This window comes from Tamandua tetradactyla, chromosome 4 (genome assembly GCF_023851605.1).
Source record: "Tamandua tetradactyla isolate mTamTet1 chromosome 4, mTamTet1.pri, whole genome shotgun sequence".
Taxonomy (NCBI): domain Eukaryota; kingdom Metazoa; phylum Chordata; class Mammalia; order Pilosa; family Myrmecophagidae; genus Tamandua; species Tamandua tetradactyla.
Genome location: NC_135330.1, coordinates 35,644,984 through 35,672,266, shown reverse-complemented (window position 1 = coordinate 35,672,266; position 27,283 = coordinate 35,644,984). Strand labels below are relative to the sequence as shown.

Genomic DNA, 27,283 nt, shown 5'->3' with positions numbered 1-27,283 from the left:
TCTGGCACTGTTAGGAACTTGAGATTGAAAAATGAAAAGGCAGAGTCCCTGTGAGCAACAAACTCACATTCTAATAAGTATGGCAGGTATATAAATCTTCTTTTGTTCAGGCAATACCATAATTACTAAATGTCCAAAACAGAATGTAATGGATATTTTACATAGTAACATCTATTTCAGAATCATGTTTCATTGCAGACCTCTTTGAGCAGAATTAATGATTCAATTATCATTACTACCATAATTATTTGTTATATAATGCATTTGTTATATATAATGTATAACAAGACTATCTGCCCTTAAATTAAAAGTCCTAAACATGAGATTTGTGCCTTTCTTTTTGTTTTTTTTTGTTTTTGAATATCATTTTTCTTCTTCTCTTCCATCCAATTAAACTTCCACCAATATATATATAGTATATATAAAAATGTATATATATATATATATTTTTTTAATGGCAATATATATGGTAGACAATAAGGCTTCCATATATCTGATATGGTTTTAATATTCTCCTTCCAACACTCCACAATTCCCATACTTTGCAACTAGAATAATTTGGGGGAAGAGGTGAGAGGATAGAGGGGTCCAATCTAGCACATTTTAATAGTGACATAAAAGAAAAAATATACATCTAACTTCAAAACAATGTTTTGTTTTTATTGAAATCAATTCAAAACTTTACGTACCAGGAAAACATTAAAAACACATATTATAAGTACGAGAGAAAAACAACCTAAATGTTGCAAGAGAATCAGTTCATTTATGAAAATTAGTTGCACGATGAAGTTTTACCCAAAAAAAATGTTGACTAAGCTAAAAAAAAATCACAGATAAAACATTCTATGAAAAGTAAAACTATTGATTACAAAAAATTGCTATCACAAAAAACTATGATTATGTAATATTTCTTTAATAATTGTTCTAGTCCTATTGGTCTTTATGTACCAGAGTTTAATGACAGAAAAGGCAACAACTTCTAAATTGGTGGTATATATTTCTTTAACATTTTTTTAACATAAGGCCATTTTTCTTAAAAATAGACAAACCAACAAGTTAAAAAAAAAAAAAAGACAAACCACAAGATGAAAAATTAAGGCAATAAAAAATTCAACTTTTTGCAACTAATAAAAATGAGCAAAACATAAAAACCTCAAGACTTCCCTTTTTAAAGAACCACAATAAACCCAAGATACCTTTTGGAAACTTCCCCACCCTCAAACAAAATGATTACTCTTTTACACATAAAACTGAAATAGTTATGGCAACAAAAAATTCTGATAGCAATGAAAGTTTATATGACGAAAGTTGGTAAACAACATTTCAATCTTTTTTTGCTTGTTCCCAAAGTGCAAGATGCAGGGTTTTCACAACCTTTCAGTAGGGCTTCTTCTGTAAATAATCCTTCATTTTGTTTGGCAAGGACAATTTTTAAATTAAGTCTATTTTAGTATACTGACATGTAACAAAATGACACCAGTACTGTAAAGAATGCCCCGGCATGAACCATGATATTGGACTGGTCAGTATAACAGGTTAAGCAGAAGATTCAAAGCTCCATTTTCAGGGTCCCTGACTGAACATTCAATTTGATTACCTGTAGAAGTATGTCCTTATACATCTGGTTGTTCATAAAAGCTAAACCGACCATTTGAGTGTTCTATTCTAGTGTGAAGTGTTTTGCTATGCCAGTGAAAGCTCAAACTAAAAGATAACCGTCATCAGAACTTGCTCAAAAAAGAAAAGAACCATGCATAAGACAATATGGGTGAACCTAGAGAATATAATGTGAGTGAAATAAGCCAGACACAAAAGGATAAATACGCTATGAATTCACTATTATGACTCTGGTAAAGAGAGCAAACTCCAAATCATGTAGCCCAGGAAGAAAATCTCTACTCATATGTAGCAATGAACTAGATGCTGCATTTCTGCAGCTACAGTATGCAAATGACTTCAAAAGAAATGGCTTCCACATGTTTCACATTTTTAATATTGCCCATTCATAATAAAGATTCTATTAAAAGTAAAAAAAAGAAAAGAAAAGAACCATCTAGCATATTTGCTAGCTTTTCTTCTGCTTCCCAGCCTGTGACTGGCCCCTGGTACCACCCTGGTTTTGCAAATTTTTTCATCTCCTTTGTAAGCCTTGTCACAGCCTCAGGACCACTACTATGCATAGAGTCATAAACTCTTATAACCCCAGGAGCTGAGTCAGGATCAAAATTCAAATGACATCAAACATTTTCAGACATATGGGCATCTGTGCCAGCGAGTCCACTGAAATTCTTTTTATTTCATTATCTGCATTGGAGGTAGGCAACTGTGAGAGTGAAGGGATGTTGCTGTGACTCGTCTGTGGTGCCAATTAACAAGCCACTCATAGGCTGGTCTTCAAAGATAACTGGGGCAGCAAATAAGTCCTGGTCTACCTGACCTTCATCATCAGGGAAGAGTTCCATGCAGAAATTTCTAGCACAAGTACATCAAGGTGAAGACGCAAGTCTCCATTCTGAGATTCCCAACTCTTTAAAAAGGTAATTTGTTCTTAGCACACGGCTTCAGATTGAAGAGCATGGAAATCCTTTCAAATACCATTCTGTGCTGGATTTGGATTGGAAGAATGAATCAAGACTTTGGCCTTCACCTCACCTCCATTTTTATGCACGTCTCCTCAGAATTTGTTGGTATAAGAGGCCACAGGGTAGGACTGCAATGATTACTGCAGAGGGAAGTTGACAGGATGGGCCTTATATTCTCTCATGTCTTTAAATATTTTTTGGTACGTGGGCCGGGAATCCAACCCAGGCCTCCTGCATGGCAGAGGGGTAGTATTATCACTGAACTGTGCCCAGAAGGCACAGTGCCCAGAAGGCACAGTGCCCTTACCTTTCAGCTCTGCTTTGCAGAAAGCCACCTTTTCAATGTACCCACATGACTTTCACTCTTTGATCTATCTTTTTCCAACTCATTCATCTTCAAGGCTGATATCACAGCTGGTCTTATCTTTACCATAGCAGCTACCAAATAAAGAATCATTTTTCCCAAAATCACTGGCTAGTGATGGTTGCTGAACTACCATGAAATCAGTTTCATCTTTATTTTTATCCAAGTTAAAAGATTTATGGAAGATTCTAAGACTAATTTTCTTCATTATGACTGGTTATCTAATACGGAGGGATCAATTTTTCTGTGAAACATGACCAAACATCCGGAGAGGCTGCAATGCTGCATCTACGTATCTTTTCAACTTCATTTAATCTTTGGGGCCTTTTCTCCACCACAGCAGCAGCTTAACTTCCTCATTCAGCAGAAGTGCAACTGCTACACTTGTCCCTTCTCTTGGGGAACTCTTCCTTCCCTGTGATTCTTGCCCCTCTTCCTCCACCACCGCCACTGCCACAGGGAAGGCCCACCGCTGAGCTTCTGCACAAGCTGGGAGTGGAAAGGGAGCAGCAGTGGAGCAGGGCGGGAGGACCTGTGCCCTCCACCAATATTTTTTGAGCCCTTACAATGTCCCAGGCACTGTTGCGGGTGTGGGAATACAATGGTGAAAAGTAGAGACAAAAGCTCAGGCATCAAGTTGCTTATATTCCAGTGGGAAAACAGATAAACATGCAATATAAGGTCATGTAATAACAAATGCTCAGAAGACAACTACTACAGTCTAAAGGGATAGAAAGGGACAGAACAGGCTATTTTAGAGTAGGGTGATCAGGGAAGGCTTTACTAAGGAGGTGGCATTGGAATAGAGGCCTATATTAAGTGAGGGAGTGAGTCATAAAATAGAGGCCTATATTAAGTGAGGGAGTGAGTCATGTAGACATCTTGGTGAAGAGCCTTCTAGACAATTGCAAAGACTCTTAGGTGCAAATCATTCAGGTGATGCCATAAGGGAATGAGAGCATATTTTTTTACCCCAACAGGGGTAAAAAATCAAGGTTCTTTTGTCTATGTAAATTCAAGATACCTGTTAAACAACCAAGTAGCCAATGAGATATCATTCATAAGAAAATAGATAATATTTGGGAGTCAATAACATATTAGACAGTATGTATAGCCATATGATTGAATAAGATTGCCTAAATGGGAAAGAAATGAGGCCAGAGGAGAACTGAGGATTGAGCCAAGTGGTACTCCCAATATTTAGTTACACACATACATGCACACACACCAAAAAAAGGAGCTAGCAAAGGAGACTGAAAAGAACTGCCTGTAAAGTTTAGTTTAATAGGAAAATTAGCAGTATAGTTTTCTTAGTGAAACTAAAGTCTTTCAAAGAGTCATTAACACTGTCAAACGTTGCTAGGGGTATGTTAAATTTTGATGAGAGGTTTAGTAAAGTTATGACTCCCTTGCTGTTATATGACTTCTTGATATTAGGAGTGCACTAGCTTATAGCAATCCTCCTTAGCTCCTTCTAATTTTTAATGCCTATAGACTAAAAAATTATATAATCAAGTTTCTTAAAACTATATGCAAAGTAACTGTAAATAGGTTCTGGAAAAGAAGTAAAAGGCTCTGTAACAAAGTACATGAACTTTAATACATGAATTTTTAAATATTTTATTAAGTATCACTTGTGATGAAGGGGGCTAAGGTTCTTGATCACTGAACTACAAAAATGTATGAAGGTGTACATAAAAACTGGAAGTGAAGGAAAATAAGAAACTCATAAAACTAGAAACATTTTAAAGGATAAATATATCTAAACAGCAAAACAAACAAAAACAGATTTCTCTTTCAGTAGATTTGATAACTTCATGCTTAATTTCTTAAAGAGGAACAGAATATGATGTAGACATATTAAACTAAGAACAAATTAATCCAAAATGTAAACTACTTACCGGCAAGCACAAGGGTAATATTCAGCACAATGAATATTCCACAGAACAGGCCAACTCTAAAAGTAGTCCATGCTGGTGCAGGCTGTGGACAGGAAAACAACATTTTGGGTACAGGGTAAAATATTGATGGCATTTAGTACTTGCAATAATAAATTAGGTGAAAGGTCCCAGTCAAAGGTCTACTATGAAAATAAATAGTATTTATCTTAAGAAATGAATTTTTATAAATCTCAACCACAGAATTATCCTTCATCATTCTATAATACCAGAATCAACCTGCCAGTTATTTGAATTATTTTACAGAAATCTAATGAATCACTATACTGATTATAATCATAGACATCAAGTTATATATATATATATATATATATATACACACACACACACACACACACACACTCTGAGTGTTTCTTATAGGAGAGATTTAAGATGCAATTTTATTTTTACAATATACACCTCTAAATTTTGTAAACCAACATTACTCAATTACAATTTACATATTTGGTACTATGAATAATTAGAGACAATGATAAAAACAAGAGTACCCATTTTCTGGCAGTACTCACACTATTATAGTGGGGAAACAGAAAATGAATTTTTCAACTTAGACTAGAAATTCCCAAGACATTAGTATACCAAAATCTTCAAGTCGAGTAATAGGTGCAAAAAATATTTCCTCTATTGTAATTTATGTTTAGAAAGAGATTTTTAAAACTACTATTTTGTAAAATAAAGAGAAAGTATTTGAGATTTTAAAAGTAAAGTGGGGAGATAAGATGGTGGATTCAAGAAACGCCTTTTCAGTAATAACTTTAAATGTTAAAGGACTAAATTGACAAATTAAAAGATACAGCTTGGCAGAATAGATTAAGAAATATAATCAAGCTATATGCTGCTTATAAGAGACTCAGCTTAGACACAAGGATACAAATAGATTGAAAGTGAAAGTATAGAAAAAGATTTTCCATGCAAGTTGTAACCAAAAGAAAGTAGGAGTAGCTATACTAATATCAGACAAAATAGACTTTATTTATTTATTTATTTATTTTTTAACATGGGCAGGCACCAAAAATCAAATCCACATCTCTGGCATGGCAGGTAAGAATTCTGCCCCTGTGGCCCGCCTGATAAAATAGACTTTAAATGTAAAGACATCATAAGAGACAAAGAAGACACTATATACTAATTAAAGGGTCAATTTACCAAGAAGATATAACAATCATAAATGTGAATGCCCCTAATCGAGGAGCTCCAAAGTACATGAGACAGACATTGGCAAAACTGAAGGGAGCGACAGATGTTTCAACAATAATACAGACTTCACTACGCCACTTTTCTCTCTATATAGAACAACCAGAGAGAAGCCAAGAAGGAAACAGAGAAGTTAAATAACTTGATAAATGAATTAGACCTAACAGACATTGCACCTGAAAACACAAGGATATACATTCTTCTCTAGTGCTCATGGAACATTCTCCAGGAGATTATATGCTGGGGTACAAAACAGGCTTTTATGAATTTAAAAATACTGAAATTATTCAAAGCACTTTCTCTGATCACAATGGGATGAAGCTGGGATCTCAATAACCACCAAGGAATGAGAACATTCACAAATATATGGAGATTAAAAGTAAAGTGGGGCAAAAGCACATGAAATTTTGAATATGGCATGAGATTTTGTTGGTTATTCAGGTTAATTTGATACCCTGATATATCCTAGAGTAATTTGGGCAGTGAATAAAGAAGTATTTGCAAGGTCTCCTTGCGGGACTGGGGAGAAAGGAGGAAATATTCATCTTCCCCATTTGGAGAATTTCTTTTTTTTTTTTTTTTTTAAGATTAGGGTATGCAGTTTATTCTTTTTTTTTCAGATTTTTAACTTTTTTAAAAATTGTATAGTATAACATATATACAAAGCAAAGAAATAAAAAAGCAATAGTTTTCAAGGCACTCTTCAACAAGTAGTTACAGGACAGATCCCAGAGTTTGTCATAGGCTACCATACAATCCTCTCAGATTTTTCCTTCTAGCTGCTCCAGAACATAGGAGGCTAGAGGGCTTAAATATTTTTTTTATCATCACAATTGACTGTTTCTCCTTTTTTTTGTGAAAAATAACATATATACAAAAAACTATAGATTATAAATTTCAAAGCACAGCACCACAATTGTTGTAGAACATATTTCAGAGTTTGACATGGGTTATAATTTCACAATTTCAGGTTTTTCCTTCCAGCTACTCTAAAATACTGGAGACTAAAAGAGGTATCAATTTAATGATTCAGCGTTCACATTCATTTGTTAAATCTTACTTTCTCTATATACTCTACCATCACCTTTGATCTTTCCATCCCTGTCTTAAGGGTGTTTGGGCTATGGCAATTCTAAATTTTTCCTATTGGAAGGGTCTGTCACTAACATGGGGTAGGGAGATGGAACTATCTGATGTTCTGGAGAGGCTGGGCTAGGTTTCAGGACTTATCTGGACAAGGGACCCATCTAGAGGTTGTAGGTTTCTGGAAAGTTACTTTAGTGTCTGGAACCTTTGTGGAATCATATATTGCCCTAGGTGTTCTTTAGGATTGGATAGAATGGTCCTGGATGGAGGTTGGCAGATTATAATAGTTAGCAAAGCATAACTGCAGCTTGCGTAAGAGCAACCTCTCAACTCTATTTGAACTCTCTCTGCCACTGATACTTTATTAGTTACACTTCTTTTCCCCCTTTTGGTCAGGATGGAATTGTTGATCCCATGGTACCAGATCTGGATTCATTCCTAGGAGTCATCTCCCACATCACCAGAAAGACTTTCAACCCTAGATGTCATGTCCCACGTAATGGGGAGGACAATGATTTCACTTGCAGAGTTGGGCTTAGAGAGACAGGTCACATCTGAGCTCCGAAAGTAACTCAGGCATGCCTGTAGGTAGTCTAAGCTTCTCTGCTACCTACATAAGCTTCACAAGAGTAAGCCTCCTGATCAAGGGCATGGCCGATTGATTTGGGTGTCCTTAAGGTTTCACATAGTATCAGGATTCCCTGATGGTAAGGTTTAATAGTTCCATATTCTTTTTCCCATCCCTCAGGGGACTTTGCCAATATGTTTTGATTACCTGCTTAATATACTCTAGGATGTATCCAGGCATTACAATAATCTATACAGAATTAAAGGACATCTTTCTTATTCTGTGCGCCCTTTGTTTCAATTGTTCAAATGAGCTATACAGATAGGTTGAATTAAATTATGCACTACAGTAAATTTTAGTTCCAGACCAAATAAACCTTTTTTCCATCGGTCTCAAAGAGTACATGTGGTTCTAAATTATAGACAACTGTCTCCCTTGCCCCTATGTTCTGAATTACTTGAATCCCAATCTGTTCGGCTTCGTTCTTCTCGCTAAATATCAGGTTACATATATAAAACAGGCTCTCAAAATCCAGAAATAATAATCATCACTTTGGACTTAATGTGTCTGTTCTAATAGCTTACAATCTAGGCCCCTGTTTTTCTTATAACCATTTTCTAAAGGTGACCATACCATTGTTGTTTTTGCGTTTCTGGCTTATTTTGTCTCACCAAATGTCCCACATGCTCATTCACATCGTTGCATGTCTCACAACTTTGTTCCTTTTTGTAGCAGCACAACCTTCATACATAAGTATACACCATCGTTCACCAATCTACTTCTCCATTAGTGCATCCTTCAGCCACCTGCATTCATCGGGCATCATGTATAGGGTCCAAAGTCCACAGTCCATCAACATTCTCAATTTTAGATAACTTCATTGTTCCCAAGAGAAAGAAAACCAATAAACACACCCTGATCAAATAGGAAATCAAAATCTTCCTTTGGAGAATTTCTGATATTCTCGCAAGCGATGGGGACAATCAAATCAATAGGCCGAGCCCTTGATCTTGGAGTCCGCTTCTTTGAAACTTATTCCTGCAAAGGATAGGTTAAGCCTGCTTAAAATTAAGCCTTAGAGTCACCCCCTGAGAACGTCTTTTATTCCTCAGATGTGGCTTCTCTTTCTAAGCAATCTCGGCAGATGAACTCACTGCCCTCCCTCCTATGTGGGACATGGCTCCTAGGGGTGTAAATCTCCCTGGCAATATGGGACATGACTCCTGGGGACGAGCCTAGACCCAAATCATGGGATTGGGAAAGGCTTCTTGACCAAAGGGAGAAGAGAGTAATGAGATAAAGTTTCAGTGGTTGAGAGATTTCAAACAGGGTCAAGAGGTTATCCTGGAGGTTATTCTTATGAATTATACAACTTCCCTCTTTAGTTTACAGTGTATTGGAGTGGCTGGAGGGAAGTACCTGAAACAGTTGAGCTGTGTCCCAGTAGCCTTGATTCTTGAAGACGATTGCATAAAGATATAACTTTTACAATGTGACTGTGGGACTGTGAAAACCTGTGTCTGTTGCTCCCTTTATCCAGGGTATGGACAGATGAGTGAAGAAAATATGGATAAAAAATAAATAATAGTGGGGACAAAGGGTAAAATAAACTGGGTAGATGGAAATGCTGGTGGTCAATGGGAGGACAGGGTAAGGGGTCTGGTATGTATGAATTTTTTCTTTTTATTTCTTTTTCTAGGGTGATGTAAATGTTCTAAAAAATGATCATGGTGACGAATACACAACTATGTGATGATATTTTGAGTAATTAATTGTATACCATGTATAGATGTGTATGTGTGTGTGTGTGTATGTGTGAAGATTTGACAAAAAAAAAAAAAAGTGAACCGTGGGATCAACAATGCCATCCCGGAAAAAAGGGGCCAAGGAAGTAACAAATAAGGTATCACTGGCTGAGAGAGTTCAAATAGAGTTGAGAGGCTACACTGGAGGTCATTCTAATGCATGCTTCAGTTAGACATTGCTACCTATCATAACTTGACAAAGTCCAACCAAAACCACTCCTCCCAATCCTAGAGAATAACTAGGGCATTATAAAAGATTCTACAAAGGTTCCAAGTACAAGGGTAACTCTCCACAACGTACAACCTCCAGATGGGTGCTGGACAAGATAAGTCCTGAAAAGCAGAGGGGCCAGCCTTTCCAGAACATTAACTAGTTCCATACCCCTACCTCATAGTATCGACAGCTCCTTCTAATATGAAAAAGTTAGAATGGGCATAGCCCAAAGACTTCTATTTGGGGTATTTGGTGGAGTTATACAGGGAAGGTCGGGTTTAACAAATGAGTAAGTGTGCTGAATCATTATACTGATATTTCTTTTAGCCCCCAGTAACTCAGAGCAGCTAGAAATAAAACCTAATATTACGGAATTGTAACCCATACCAAACTTTGAAATGTGTTCTGCAACTAACTGTTGCGATGTACTTTGAGATTTATTGCTTTAATGTATTTATGTTATTTAAAGGGGAGGAAGAGTATAACAGAGAAGATAGGATTTAAGAAATGGGATGACTGCTGAATCATTATCCTGATATTTCTGTTAGTCTCCAGTGTCTTAGAGCAGCTAGAAGAAAAAATGAAAAATTATTGTAATCCATACCAAACTTTAAAATTTGTTCTCTACAACTACTTGTTAAAATATACTTGGAGGACAGGATCCAAGATGGCGGCTTAGTAAGGTACATGCGTCTTAGTTCCTCCGACTCCAAATCAACTAATAGGTGAACAGAAACAGTACAGAACAGCTCCCGGGGCTACAGCAGGGAATGGACACACAGCGTAACCCAGTCAGGGCTGGCTAGTCTGACTGTGAAACTCGGCTGCGGTGAGTGAGATTCCCGAGCGGCGCGCGATTTCCCAAGCAGCCGCAGCTGCGGCAGTCCGAGCTAATCCCTCCCTCCTTCCCGGGCTGGCTGAGAGACTCGGAGAGACAAGCTTCCCAGCCAAGGCGGCCGGCGCCACACTTTTGCGGGCGGCTTCGAGTCTCGGCTTCGAGTCCGCGACTACGAGTCTCGGATCAGAGGGCTATCCAAAGTCTGGGCTGGCAAGTCTGACTGCGAGACTTGGCTGCGGCAAGACCCCCGAGCGGCGCGCGATTTCCCGAGCAGCTGCAGCTGCGGCAGTCCGAGCTAATCCCTCCCTCCTTCCCAGGCCGGCTGAGAGTATCGGAGAAGCAAGTCTCCCAAGCCGAGACAGGCGGCGCCCTTCTTTTGCGGGCGGCTTCGAGTCTCGGCTTTGAGTCCGCGGCTACGAATCTCAGATCAGAGGGCTATCCAAAGTCTGGGCTGGCTAGACTGACTGCGAGACTCGGCTGCGGTGAGACCCCCGAGCGGCGCGCGATTTCCCGATCAGCAGCAGCTGCGGTGGTCCGAGCTACTCCCTCCCTCCTTTCCGGGCCGGCTGAGAGTATTGGAGAAGCAAGTTTCCAAGCCAAGGCAGGCGGCACCCCTCTTTTGCGGGCGGCTTCGAGTCTCTGCTTCGAGTCCGCGGATACGAGTCTCGGATCGGAGGGCTATCCAAGCCGCGGTAGCCCCCGCCCCCGCGGGAGGCTTCCTGGTCCGGTGGGGAATCCCCCAGGCCTGCTGCGGCCCACAACCAGCCACAGGGTCCCCTCAAGCCACGGCAGCTGACGCCCCCACCACGCGCGGCCCATGAACCAACGGAGAGAATTGGATCCGAAATCCCCAGGCCACGGAGATTGGTGACTGGGGGAGACCCATTCCAAACACTTGAGACAAACGTGTGCCACGTGCGCCACGTACTGGGCAAGATAAGAAAAACAGATCCCAGAGATTTAACAGAAAAATCTTACAACCTTGCTGGGTCCGACATCCAGAGAAATCTGAATAAATGCCCAGACGCCAGCAGCAGAAGATAACTGTCCACGCTCAAAAGATTGAGAATATGGCCTAGTCAAAGGAACAAACCAATAGCTCAAATGAGATACAAGAGCTGAGACAACTAATGCTGAATATACGAACAGAAATGGAAAACCTCTTCAAAAATGAAATCGATAAATTGAGGGAGGACATGAAGAGGACATGGGCTGAACATAAAGAAGAAATAGAAAAACTGAAAAAACAAATCGCAGAACTTATGGAAGTGAAGGATAAAGTAGCAAACATAGAAAAAATAATGGATAGCTACAATGATAGATTTAAAGAGACTGAAGATAGAATTAGTGATTTGGAGGATGGAACATCTGAATTCCAAAAAGAAACAGAAACTATAGGGAAAAGAATGGAAAAATTTGAACAGGGTATCAGGGAACTCAAGTACAATATGAACCGCACAAATATACGTGTTGTGGGTGTCCCAGAAGGAGAAGAGAAGGGAAAAGGAGGAGAAAAACTAATGGAAGAAATTTTCACTGAAAATTTCCCAACTCTTATGAAAGACCTAAAATTACAGATCCAAGAAGTGCAGCGCACCCTAAAGAGATTAGACCCAAATAGGCATTCTCCAAGACACTTACTAGTTAGAATGTCAGAGGTCAAAGAGAAAGAGAGGATCTTGAAAGCAGCAAGAGAAAAACAATCCGTCACATACAAGGGAAACCCAATAAGACTATGTGTAGATTTCTCAGCAGAAACCATGGAAGCTAGAAGACAGTGGGATGATATATTTAAATTACTAAAAGAGAAAAACTGCCAACCAAGACTCCTATATCCAGCAAAATTGTCCTTCAAAAATGAGGGAGAAATTAAAACATTCTCAGACAAAAAGTCACTGAAAGAATTTGTGACAAAGAGACCAGCTCTGCAAGAAATACTAAAGGGAGCACTAGAGTCAGAACCGAAAAGACAGAAGAGAGAGGTATGGAGAAGAGTGTAGAAAGAAGGAAAATCAGATATGATATATATAATACAAAAGGCAAAATGGTAGAGGAAAATATTATCCAAACAGTAATAACACTAAATGTCAATGGACTGAATTCCCCAATCAAAAGACATAGATTGGCAGAATGGATTAAAAAACAGGATCCTTCTATATGCTGTCTACAGGAAACACATCTTAGACTCAAAGATAAACATAGGTTGAAAGTGAAAGGTTGGGAAAAGATATTTCATGCAAATAACAACCAGAAAAGAGCAGGAGTGGCTATACTAATATCCAACAAATTAGACTTCAAATGTAAAACAGTTAAAAGAGACAAAGAAGGACACTATATACTAATAAAAGGAACAATTAAACAAGAAGACATAACAATCATAAATGTTTATGCACCGAACCAGAATGCCCCAAAATACGTGAGGAATACACTGCAAACACTGAAAAGGGAAACAGACTCATATACCATAATAGTTGGAGACTTCAACTCACCACTCTCATCAATGGACAGAACATCTAGACAGAGGATCAACAAAGAAATACAGAATCTGAATATTACTATAAATGAACTAGACTTAATACACATTTATAGGACATTACATCCCACAACAGCAGGATACACCTTTTTTCTCAAGTGCTCATGGATCATTCTCAAAGATAGACCATATGCTGGGTCACAAAGCAAGTCTTAACAAATTTAAAAAGATTGAAATCATACACAACACTTTCTCGGATCATAAAGGAATGATGTTGGAAATCAATAATAGGCAGAGTGCCAGAAAATTCACAAATACGTGGAGGCTCAACAACACACTCCTAAACAACGAGTGGGTCAAAGAAGAAATTGCAAGAGAAATTAGCAAATACCTCAAGGCGAATGAAAATGAAAACACAACATATCAAAACTTATGGGACGCAGCAAAGGCAGTGCTAAAAGGGAAATTTATTGCTCTAAATGCCTATATCAGAAAAGAAGAAAAGGCAAAAATTCAGGAATTAACTATCCATTTGGAAGAACTGGAGAAAGAACAGCAAGCTAACCCCAAAGCAAGCAAAAGGAAAGAAATAACAAAGATTAGAGCACAAATAAATGAAATTGAAAACATGAAAACAATAGAGAAAATCAATAAGGCCAGAAGTTGGTTCTATGAGAAAATCAATAAGATTGATGGGCCCCTATCAAGATTGACAAAAAGAAGAAGAGAGAGGATGCAAATAAATAAGATCAGAAATGGAAGAGGAGACATAACTACTGACCTCACAGAAATAAAGGAGGTAATAACAGGATACTATGAACAACTTTACGCTAATAAATACAACAATTTAGAGGAAATGGACGGGTTCCTGGAAAGACATGAACAACCAACTTTGACTCAAGAAGAGATAGATGACCTCAACAAACCAATCACAAGTAAAGAAATTGAATCAGTCATTCAAAAGCTTCCTAAAAAGAAAAGTCCAGGACCAGACGGCTTCACATGTGAATTCTATCAAACATTCCAGAAAGAATTAGTACCAACTCTCCTCAAACTCTTCAAAAAAATCGAAGTGGAGGGAAAACTACCTAATTCATTCTATGAAGCCAACATTACCCTCATACCAAAACCAGGCAAAGATATTACAAGAAAAGAAAACTACAGGCCGATCTCTCTAATGAATATAGATGCAAAAATCCTCAATAAAATTCTAGCAAATCGTATCCAACAACACAATAAAAGAATTATTCATCATGACCAAGTAGGATTCATCCCAGGTATGCAAGGATGGTTCAACATAAGAAACTCAATTAATGTAATACACCATATCAACAAATCAAAGCAGAAAAATCACATGATCATCTCAATTGATGCAGAGAAGGCATTTGACAAGATTCAACATCCTTTCCTGTTGAAAACACTTCAAAGGATAGGAATACAAGGGAACTTCCTTAAAATGATAGAGGGAATATATGAAAAACCCACAGCTAATATCATCCTTAATGGGGAAAAATTGAAAACGTTCCCCCTAAGATCAGGAACAAGACAAGGATGTCCACTATCACCACTATTATTCAACATTGTGTTGGAGGTTCTAGCCAGAGCAATTAGACAAGAAAAAGAAATACAAGGCATCAAAATTGGAAAGGAAGAAGTAAAACTATCACTGTTTGCAGACGATATGATAATATACGTCGAAAACCCGGAAAAATCCACAACAAAACTACTAGAGCTAATAAATGAGTACAGCAAAGTAGCAGGTTACAAGATCAACATTCAAAAATCTGTAGTGTTTCTATACACTAGCAATGAACAAGCGGAGGGGGAAATCAAGAAACGAATCCCATTTACAATTGCAACTAAAAGAATAAAATACCTAGGAATAAATTTAACTAAAGAGACAAAAAACCTATATAAAGAAAACTACAAAAAACTGCTAAAAGAAATCACAGAAGACCTAAACAGATGGAAGGGCATACCGTGTTCATGGATTGGAAGACTAAATATAGTTAAGATGTCAATCCTACCTAAATTGATTTACAGATTCAATGCAATACCAATCAAAATCCCAACAACTTATTTTTCAGAAATAGAAAAACCAATAAGCAAATTTATCTGGAAGGGCAGGGTGCCCCGAATTGCTAAAAACATCTTGAGGAAAAAAAACGAAGCTGGAGGTCTTGCACTGCCTGACTTTAAGGCATATTATGAAGCCACAGTGGTCAAAACAGCATGGTATTGGCATAAAGATAGATATATCAACCAATAGAATTGAATAGAGTGCTCAGATATAGACCCTCTCATCTATGGACATTTGATCTTTGATAAGGCAGTCAAGCCAACTCACCTGGGACAGAACAGTCTCTTCAATAAATGGTGCCTAGAGAACTGGATATCCATGTGCAAAAGAATGAAAGAAGACCCATATCTCACACCCTACACAAAAGTTAACTCAAAATGGATCAAAGATCTAAACATTAGGTCTAAGACCATAAAACAGTTAGAGGAAAATGTAGGGAGATATCTTATGAATCTTACAATTGGAGGCGGTTTTATGGACCTTACACCTAAAGCAAGAGCACTGAAGAAGGAAATAAATAAATGGGAACTCCTCAAAATTAAACACTTTTGTGCATCAAAGAACTTCATCAAGAAAGTAGAAAGACAGCCTACACAATGGGAATCAATATTTGGAAACGACATATCAGATAAAGGTCTAGTATCCAGAATTTATAATGAGATTGTTCAACTCAACAACAGAAAGATAGCCAACCCAATTACAAAATGGGAAAAAGACTTGAATAGACACTTCTCAGAGGAGGAAATACAAATGGCCAAAAGGCACATGAAGAGATGCTCAATGTCCCTGGCCATTAGAGAAATGCAAATCAAAACCACAATGAGATATCATCTCACACCCACCAGAATGGCCATTATCAACAAAACAGAAAATGACAAGTGCTGGAGAGGATGCGGTGAAAGAGGCACACTTATCCACTGTTGGTGGGAATGTCAAATGGTGCAACCACTGTGGAAGGCAGTTTGGCGGTTCCTCAAAAAGCTGAATATAGAACTGCCATACGACCCAGCAATACCATTGCTGGGAATCTACTCAAAGGAATTAAGGGCAAAAACTCAAACAGGCATTTGCACACCAATGTTTATAGCAGCGTTATTTACAACTGCAAAGAGATGGAAACAGCCAAAATGTCCATCAACAGACGAGTGGCTAAACAAACTGTGGTATATACATACGATGGAATATTATGCAGCTTTAAGGCAGGATAAACTTATGAAGCATGTAATAACATGGATGGACCTAGAGAACATTATGCTGAGAGAGTCTAGCCAAAAACTAAAAGACAAATACTGTATGGTCCCAATGATGTGAATCGACACTCGAGAATAAACTTGGAATATGTCATTGGTAACAGAGTTCAGCAGGAGCTAGAAACAGGGTAAGATAATGGGTAATTGGAGCTGATGGAATACAGACTGTGCAATAGGACTAGATACAAAAACTCAAAAATGGACAGCACAATAATACCTAATTGTAAAGTAATCATGTTAAAATACTGAATGAAGCTGCATCTGAGCTATAGGTTTTTGTTTTGTTTTGTTTTGTTTTGTTTGTTTTGTTCTTATTATTATTACTTTTATTTTTTTTCTCTATATTAACATTCTATATCTTTTTCTGTTATACTGCTAGTTCTTCTAAACCGATGCAAATGTACTAAGAAATGATGATCATGCATCTATGTGATGATGTTAAGAATTACTGATTGCATATGTAGAATGGTATGATTTCTAAAAAAAAAAAAAAATGGTCAGCACAATACTGCCTAATTGTAATGTAATTATGTTGGAACGCTGAATGAAGCTGCATCTGAGCTATAGTTTTTTTTTTTTTTTTCTCTTATATATTTTTGTACTTTTTATTTTTATTTGTGTTTTCTCTCTGTGTTATCACTTTATTTCTTTTTCTGTTGTCGTGCTATTTCTTTCTCTAAATCGATGCATATGTACTGAGAAATGATGACCATACACCTATGTGATGATATTAAGAATTACTGATTGCATATGTAGAATGGATTGATTTCTAATGTTGTGTTAGTTAATTTTTTTAATTAATAAAAAAAATATATATATACTTGGAAATGAACTGCTTTTTTGTATAAAAACAGGTTTAAAAAATTAGTTCAATATTTAAAAAAAAGGAAAGCAGTGAGAAACACTGAGAAAGACAATTTTATGGACTCAAATATTTGTTATGAATACTATAAAAATCTGATGTTAGCGATGGCACTTAGACATTTTAAATGTTTTCTAAGAACCTTCTAATAAAAAAAACATTGATGGCTATTTTGAATGTAATTAATACCAATGAGTTGTACATTTGAAAGGGTTAAAATGGAAAATTCTATGTTCTATATATGTACCACAAAAACAAATTTTAAAAAACATACATAGGGTGGGCCACGGTGGCTCAGCAGGCAAGAATGCTTGCCTGCCATGCCAGAGGACCCGGGTTCGATTCCCGGTGCCTGCCCATGTAAAAAATATAAAAAATAAAAAAAATAAAAAACATACATATACACACAAACCCTCACAGAACTATGCATCACAAAAAAATGAACCCTAATGTTAAATGGGCTTTTGTTAGTAATATAATTGTAATAATACTGGTTCTTCAATTGTAACAAACATACCACATTAACACAAAATGTTAACAGGGACTGTGTGCTTTGTGGGTCCTATATGGGAACTCTGTACTTTCTATGTAATTTTTCTATAAACCTACAAACGCTCTAAAAAACAGTTCACTGAGGGGAAAAAGCATTGAGATTTTCTGTTTATCAATACACCTGTATTGTAAGTTTTAGACTAAAAGCATCCAGAAGGAAGGCGATCAATTCTTTTTTGTTGTTGTTATTAAACCATATAAACATCATATATACAAAACAGTGCATATAATGTATTTGGATGATTAGAAAATAAATAATAAAGTGACCAACATATTTTATCATCCATCTTTAGAACTATAACACTACACTACCTTTGAGGTTCCTATCCTTCCTTTCTCCTCTGACCAGAAATAATCATTTTCATGTTTCCTTTAGCTTTACTGTCTTTACATGCATCCCTAAACATCTTAACTTTTTAAATTAATTTTCTCCCTATTTTAACAGCTTTATTGAAATGTAACATTCAGTGAACTGCACATATTTAAAGTATACAATTCTATAAGCTTTGATACTTATAAATAACTAAGAAATCACACCATAATCAAGATAATGAATGTATCCACAACCCCCAACAGTATTCTCATCCTCATTTCTACCCCATCAGCCTTATTACCTCCAGGCAGCCAATGATCTGCTTTCTTTGACTACATATTAGTTTACATTTTCTAGTCATATGTAAATGGAATCATACGATATATATACTCTCTTCCTGTCTAGCTTCTTTTTCTTAGTATAATTATTTTAAGGGTCATTCATGTTGCATCTATCAGTGATTTCTCAGTTTTGATAATGAGTAATAACCCAATAGTATGACTATGTCATAAACTGATGGACATTTTACTAATATAAATAAAGCTTCTATAAACATTCATATGTAAGTGTTTATGTGGACACATGCTTTTATTAGTCTTGGGTAAATACTTAGGATTAAAATGGCTAGACCATATGGTAGGTATACGTTTAACTTGTTACAAAACTGCCAACCTATTGTCTAATGTGCTATACCAATTTACATTTACACCAGCAGTATGAGATCTGAGAGTCTCTGTTCCTTCAATATTTAATAGGGTCAATAGTTTACATTTTAATCATTCTGATATGTGTGTTATCTCATTATAATTTCAATTTACATTTCCCTACTGACTAATGGCATTGAACATCATTACACAAGCTTATTTGCCATTGATACATCGTCTTTGATTAAGTTTCTGTCCAGATCTTTCAGTCATTTCTAACCTGAATTTTTCTTATTATCAAGTTCTTGATTTCTTTATATACTTTAGATCTAAGTCCTTTATCAAATATGTTTTGTAAATATTTTCTCTTAATCTGTTTTCTTTTCATTCTTTTAATGGTGTCTTCTGAGAAGCAGAAGTGTTAAATTTTTAAGAAGTGCTTATGGTGCCATTTCTAAGAAGTCTCTGTATACCCCAAAGTCACTAAGATTTGCTCTTATATTTTCTAGAAATCTGTAGTTTTAGATGTCAAACTTCAGTCTATGATATATTTAGAATTAATTTTTGCATATGGTGTGAGGCATGCATGGAATTGCTTTTTTTTGCATATGGATACCAAATTGTTTCAGTACCATCAGTTGAAAAAATTATACTTTTCTCCACTAAATTTCTTTGCATCTTTATAAAAACTTAGGTATCTATCAATATGTGGGTCTATTTTTGGGCTATCTATTCTGTTCCACTGAAGTTTCAGCCTATCTTGACTTTAGTACTATAATGTCTTGATTACAGTTTCAATGTAAGGTTTTTTTGTTTGTTTGTTTTATAAAATGCTTTATTTTATGAGTGACAGCCCACACCTCCCACCCCATCCCACCTAACACACACACATACGCACATATGTACATATACATACATCTTGTCTTTTCTCTATGATATTTCCTTTTACTGTATCTGCTCACTTTTTAAGGCTCGGCATGAAATTATTTTAGGATGTTGTGTTATTTGGAATATTATAAAAAAGTATCTTACTGACGTTCATAAGGACAAATTTGGTTTGTTTTCTTTTAGAGTTTTAACAATGCATTAGCATCCTTAATAGCAAAAACAAGCATTTACAACTTAAAGACCAGCCATTTAAGGAAATAATGACATAATCAACCACTACCAATAAACAAGTCCTCTCATTTGATTCTACTACCAAGTTCAGGTTTATTCTGAACTTTGAGAGAGTCTCTGTCCTGAACAGAGATGGTGAAGGACTCAAGTAGAAGGCAAAGAGTTTTAAGGGTGAGTTTCTGACAGATAACATCTCAAAGGAGATTCAAGAATAACCATAGTTCTCCAGTTTACTTCAATGTTGGAATATTCCTAGGATGACCAGCATATTTCCTCTTGAGGAGTTTTGACAATTCTATCAGCCTCAAAATTTGGGTCTTATAAAACATCCTTCAACATTACAAAAGACTTTCTTCAGTAGGAATAATTTTTTCATCACTTTTCCAGCTTCTTGTACTTGGCTTCCAGTTTTTTTGAATATGCGTCCAAGTTGTAGGCTGCCTGTTCAAGAGCTACTACCTGCTCCTCAATTATATTGATCTGAGCCAGGTAAGGCTGCAGACCAGTGTACTTCTGGTTTAAGTCCTCTAAATTTCTACTAATGTTTATTGCAATATCTTTCATTTCAAGATACTTCAAGCTGGTTAGTTTATTCATATTTTCCAGGAGTTTATACTCTTTACTGGTGGCCGTCAGTTTGCCAGTTAGGTAAGTGGCTATTTTGGAGAACATGTCCCGGCAGAGCTCACTGATGTCAGCTTCAGCGGGCTCCTTGGGTTCCTCAGCTGTCTCCACGGCAGCATCATCTCGAACAGGCTCCTCAGGTCGAGTTGCCGGTAAGCCCTCCGCCGCTGCCACCACCATGACCCACACGGCTTCAATGTAAATTTTGAAACCAGGTTGTCTTAATCCTCCTACTTAGGTCCTCTATTCTAAATCCTTTCATTTCCAAGTAAATTTTTAAATTGGTTTACCGATTTTTGCCCAAAATTGCCTGATGAGATTTTGAGTTGGATTGCATTGTATTTATAGAACAATTTAGGAAGAAATTACATTTTAAAAATCCAATTTAGGGTGGGCCATGGTGGTTCAGAGGCAGAGTTCTCGCCTGCCACGCTCGAGACACAGGTTCGCTTCCTGGTGCCTGCTCATGTAAAAAAAGCAATTTATAATGTATAGAAATATGATTGATTTTTATATATCGATCTCGTATTCTGCAGCCTCACTAAACTTATTAGTGTAGTAGCTATTTGTAGATGCCATTGGATTTTCTACATAAATCATTATGTCACTTAGAAAAAATAAAAGCCTTACTTCTTCCTTTCTCATCTGGATACCTTTTATTTGTTTTTCTTACCTTACTGCCCTGGCTATAATCTTCAATACAGTGTTGAATAGAATGGTAAGAACAGGCATTCTTTTTTGTTCTTACTCTTGGGTGGAAAGCAGCCAGTGCTCCACCATTAGTTTTTTTTTTTTTTTTAAACAAAAAAGAAATCATTTATTATTTACGACAGATTATTAGGCATTAATTTAAAAATACTACAATTTAATGCTTTATAGAAGCTAGAAACATAATTCAATTTTTTATAAAGATGTATTAATTAAAATCACTTTAGACAATTCAGTATTTCATTGACAGAGTTCATTTAAGGTGACAGTTTTGCTACTGTATTACTGTTCCCACATGATATCATCTTTTCTCAATTTCATAAGAAGATTATGGACTTGTTTTGGATGAAGGTTGCTGCTTTTCTGTGGAGGGTTAGTCTCATGCAAACATTTTCTGGGGCTATTTTTTATGTTCTTTGATCTTTTAGGATTGCTATCTTCTCGCTGAATACCATTAGTTTTATTAGCTGTAGATTTTTCGTAGATTCCTCTCATCAGGTTGAGGAAGTACTCTCTGATATTGATTTCCATTTCATTTTGGCTGGAGAATATACTTCATATGATTTAAATCTTTTTAAATTTATTGAGACTTATTTTATCACTTTAATACAGAAGACATCATTTAATAAATCCTTTTTTGATATAATTATTATGTAGATATCAATTAATAAACTTTTTTCCCTCGGTAAAACTATTGTAATTCGGATGAAGCGACGTAGTAGCCGAGCAAATTCAAGCCTTCATATCAATCAAATATCTTACCTAATTATTTGGTGAGACCAAGAAGTTAGCATATCAATAAGAATAAATAAGAGAGGGTATACAGGGTAAGAAAGGAAAGGTGAGAAGACATTATAATTCATCATGGAGTGAAATCTGATATATAATTTTTTAAAAACAAAAATTACAATAGTATCAATTACTTATAAACTTGGCAGAACTATATTTTTAAAAAATGTAATGAAATCAGTATATATATTTAGCTAAACAGATTATATTGATTATTAAGTAGGCAAAAGCAACAAACTGGAAGCAAATACTAACTTGAGCGGCTCCCAAAGGGGGGACACGTAAACGCTTCATAGCCTTTTGTCTGTCACCATCTTCAAGTTCATTGGTCACTACAGCCTAGAAAGACAAGTTATTAAATTTTGACATAAGTTATACTAAATCTGAGTGATACATAAGTAATTCTGTGCCATTTATATATATGGCATTCTGATATCCTCTTGGTGAATGTTTGCTGATAAAGCAAAAAGAAAACCATGATTAAAGCTATATATGTATTCAAAGCTATCAAGTAACTAATTATAAAAGGAGAACAGAAATGAGGAATTATATCATTAAAAATAAGACATGGGTGCTATAAAAATATATGGTATATAAGTGGAATTATTGTACCTCAGTTTCAGAGATGAGCTGGTTGATTTTCTTGCATGTATAAAATGGGGCCACTTCTACATGAGCCACTCGCCAGTCTGCTCCACGAGGTGTTTCCAGAATCTTGTCATGCTTTTTAAGGATTTTTCGAAACCCTGTAAAATTCAGATTCTATAGGAAGAAATGAGAAATACTTTTATAATTTCTACCACCATCAAACAAGATGAAAAATAGAAGCACCAGAACACCAATTACTTCCATCCCCCTATCCCATATTTTCGACAACTCTTTCCAATATGAGAAAGTTAGAATGGAAATAGCTCAAATACCCCTAAAGACCAAAGGTGATGGTGTAGTTATACAGAGAAGGCTGGGTTTAACAAATGAGTATGAATGATGAACCATTATACTGATATTTCTTTTAGCCTTTAGTATCTTAGAGCAGCTAGAAGTAGAAATTTAAAATTGTGGAACTATACCCATACCAAACTCTGCAATTTGTTCTACATCTAATTGTTGTGATGTATTTTGAAATTTAATTGCTTTTATGTATATATGTTATTTAAAGAGAAGGACGATTATAACAGAGAAGATAGGATTCAACAAATGAGTGTGACTGCTGAATCATAATACTGATATTTCTGTTGGTCTCCAGTGTCCTGGAGCAGCTAGAAGTAAATAGACGAAAATCATGGATCTATAACCCATACCAAACTTGAAAATTTGTTCAATAACTACTTGTTAAAATGTACTTAGACATTTACTGGTTTGTTGTATATACGTTATATTTCACAATAAAAAATAATAATAAGACGCACTACACATCAACAGAGCTAACTGGACTGAGACTGAGTACCCAGGGACACAGCACTGCTATCATTATAAAAGTAAGCACCAGCAAAAGGATAAGACTCTTCTTTCTTGCAAATCAAAACCACAATGGGATATCATCTCACACCCACCAGAATGGCCATTATCAATAAAACAGAAAATGACAAGTGCTGGAAAGGATGCAGAGAAAGAGACACACTTATCTACTGTTGGTGGGAATGTCAAATGGTACAACAGTTGTGGAAGGAAGTTTGGTGGTTCTTCAAAAAGCTAAATATAGAATTGCCATATGACCCTGCAATACCATTGCTAGGTATCTACTCAAAGGACATGAGGGTAAGGACACAAATGGACATTTGCACACTAATGTTTATAGCAGCATTATTTACAATCGCAAAGAGATGGAAACAGACAAAATGTCCAGACGAGTGGCTTAACAAACTGTGGTATATACATACGATGGAATATCATGCAGCTGTAAGACAGAATAAAGTTATGAAGCACATAACAACATGGATGGACCTTAAGGACGTTATGCTGAGTGAGAATGGCCAAAAACAAAAGGACAAATACTGTATGGTCCCAATGACATGAACTGACATTAGTGAATAAACTTGGAATATTTCGTTGTTAACACAGACCATCAGGAGATAAAAACAGGGTAAGATATCGGGTAACTGGAGCTGAAGGGATACAGATTGTGCAACAGAACTGAATATAAAAACTCAGAAATGGACAGCACAATACTACCTAACGGTAATACAATTATGTAAAAACACTGAATGAAGCTGAATTAAGAATGATAGAGGGAGGAGAGCTGGGGGCATAAATGAAATTAGAAAGAAAGACGATAAAGATTGAGATGGTATAATCTAGGAATGCCTAGAGTATAGAATGATAGTGACTAAATGTACAAATTTTAAAAATGTTTGTGCATGAGGAAGAACAAAGGAATGCCATTACTGCAGGGTGCTGAAAATAGAAGGTAATTAATATTTTAAAATTTCAACTAATGTGTGAGACTAAAGCAAAAAATGTTTATTTGGTACAAAATTTATATTTTGACTGGTGCATTTCCTAATATGACTTATGTAGATAGCTTGGTTGAACACCATAAGTACATGGAACCTTGGGTAGCACATGAAATTTTGTTTGTTTGTCCAGAGTGATGCCCCGACGAATCCCACAGTGATTTGATCAGTAAGTAGAAGAGTATTTGCAAAGTCCCCTTCGGGGAATGGTGAGAACAGGGGAAAATTCAACCTCCCCAAGTTGAATTTTTGATATTCTCACAAGCAGTGTGGACAACCAAAGCTATAGGCTGAGCCCCCAGTCTTGGGGTTTGTTCATATGAAACTTAACCCCATAAAGGATAGGTCATGCCTACTTAAAATTAGGCCTAAGAGTCACCCCCAAGAGAGCCTCTTTTGTTGCTCAGATGCGGCCTCTCTCTCTCCAGCCAATACAACAAGCAAACTCACCACCCTCCCCCTGTCTACGTGGGACATGACTCCCTGGAGTGTGAACCTTCTTGGCAATGTGGGACAGAAATCCTAGAATGAGCTGAGACTCAGCATCAAGGGATTAAGAAAAACCCTAGAATGAGTTGAGACTCAGCATCAAGGGATTGAGAAAACCTCCACCAAAAGGGGGAAGAGTGAAATGAGACCAAGTGTCAATGGCTAAGAGATTCCAAACAGAGTCGAGAGGTTATCCTGGAGGTTATTCTTAGGCATTAAGTAGATATCACCTTGTTATCCAAGATGTAATGGAGAGGCAGGAGGGAATTGCCTGAAAATGTAGAGCAGTGTTCCAGTAGCCATGTTTCTTGAAGATGACTGTATAATGATATAGCTTTCACAATGTGACTGCGTGATTGTGAAAACCTTGTGTCTGATGCTCCTTTTATCTACCTTGTCAACAGATGAGTAGAACATATGGAATAAAAATAAATAATAGGGGGAGCAAATGTTAAAATAAATTTAGTTTGAAATGCTAGTGATCAATGAAAGGAAGGGGTAAGGGGTATGGTATGTATGACTTTTTTTTTCTGTTTTTCATTTTATTTCTTTTTTCTGTTGTCTATTTATTCTTTTTCTGAATTGATGCAAACGTTCTAAGAAATGATCATGATGATGAATAAAAAAAAAACTCCTTTTTCTTACTTATTCATTTCAAAGTTTTATGCTAAATTAGTAACACAAAGAACCCTGAACTATGAATGCTATCATCTCTCTTCCAAGTAAATGAATGAAAAGTCTTAAACTCGAAATATTTTTATTTTTCCTTTTGTTTGTAAAACTGTTCTCAAAGTAAATAATTTATATTTTTTTGCTGCTTTGGTCAAAAGAATGTTTGATGAAAATATTTTGGATTTATCATACACTGAACACATTCATTAGTTCTTGGCTTTTTTGTGGGGGAGAGGTATGCATGGTCCGAGAATTGAACCTGGTTCTCCCACATGGAAGGCGAGCATTCAACCCCTTATATGCAAGCATGTACACACCAACATGGAAGGTGGGAGTGTGAAGAAGAATCAGTAGAAAGGAAAAAGTGATCATACTTACAGGGCGCTGTTGTAATAGGTATAAAACCCCATCTTCCCTCAATTCTCACAGTATCAAAACGTTATACTTTTCTACATTTTCAAATTCCATTATCTGCTCAACATGCAAAGAAGCAGGAAACCCTGGATTTGCAATTTTCTGTAAACCAGAGGTCTCCCAAGTTTGATCATATATCCCTATCAGTAAAAATGTAAGTACTCACTCCAAAACAAGCTTGCTTGCTTGTTTACTTATATATTTTTCTCTCTTACATTAATAGATCACCTTAAACTCTCTTTGGGTTGTATACACAATGACTTGAAGACTGCTTTAAAAGTGATTTTTTCCCCTTATTCTCAAAATAAATGTATTCTTACAGAATAGACTGCCCCAAAGAATAGAAGATAGAGCAGAACTTTTATGATTAAAAATTACTTTAGGGCGGGCCACGGTGGCTCAGCAGGCAAGAATGCTTGCCTGCCATGCCAGAGGACCGGGTTTGATTCCTGGTGCCTGCCCATGTAAAAAAAAAAAATTACCTTAATTTACCCAAAGAGACGTTTATAATGACCCAAAATTAAAGCTGCTGGGAAAATCAACAAAATAAAACTTAAGGGCATTTTCCCATAAGACAAAAGCATAATTAATGACATATGAAATGGTAATGTTTTTATGCAGTAAAAGAAAGAAGAAATACATTTCATTCATTTCTTCTAAAAAGTAAACTCTACTATAGGTAAATTTCAAAGCAAAGCAACTTCCCATTATATACAAAGTCATCTAGTATAATTACTTCTCTAGTCTTCTAAAATTATTTTCCAAATAGGTTCTTCTTGGGATGATAAAATACGAAATCAACAAAGAAGAAAGTAGAACTATAAAAGGATGGAAATAAGTAAATTACATGCATTAACAGCTTACATTAACACAGACAGGACACTTTAATCACTTTTTTTTATTTTAAAATTCCAATATGAAAATAGATGATAATTAATACTTTAAAATGTCACCTTATGTGTGAGAATAAAGCAAAAAATGTTTATTTGTTACAAAATTTGAATTTTGACTACACCATTTCCTAATATAACTCATGTAGATAGTTTGATTGAATGTCATAAGTACTTGGAATCTCAGGTAGGACATGAGATTTTGTTGGCTTGTCCAGAGTGATGCCCTGATGAATCCCACAGTGATTTGATCAGTGACTGGAAAAGTATTTGCAAGCCCCCTTCAGGGAATGGTGAGAATGGAGAGAAATTCAACTTCCCCAAGTTGAATTCTTGATATTC

General features: G+C 36.3%; 1 protein-coding gene and 2 pseudogenes across 2 annotated transcripts in view; all 3 read right to left on the bottom strand.

Moving 5' to 3' along the window:
• The window catches only part of XPR1 (xenotropic and polytropic retrovirus receptor 1), a 309,953-nt gene that overhangs the window by 98,834 nt on the left and 183,836 nt on the right, over nucleotides 1-27,283 (bottom strand). For both annotated transcript variants that reach the window (XM_077157163.1, XM_077157164.1), the window contains exons 5-7: nucleotides 22,636-22,785; nucleotides 22,279-22,362; nucleotides 4,848-4,929 (exon numbers count right to left, since the gene is read on the bottom strand). In XM_077157163.1, coding sequence (XP_077013278.1) covers nucleotides 4,848-4,929; nucleotides 22,279-22,362; nucleotides 22,636-22,785 — 316 coding nt within the window. The remainder of the gene's footprint in view (nucleotides 1-4,847; nucleotides 4,930-22,278; nucleotides 22,363-22,635; nucleotides 22,786-27,283) is intronic.
• Nucleotides 507-4,838, bottom strand: LOC143680712 (suppressor of cytokine signaling 6-like; annotated as a pseudogene).
• Nucleotides 17,256-22,270, bottom strand: LOC143680713 (biogenesis of lysosome-related organelles complex-1 subunit 2 pseudogene; annotated as a pseudogene).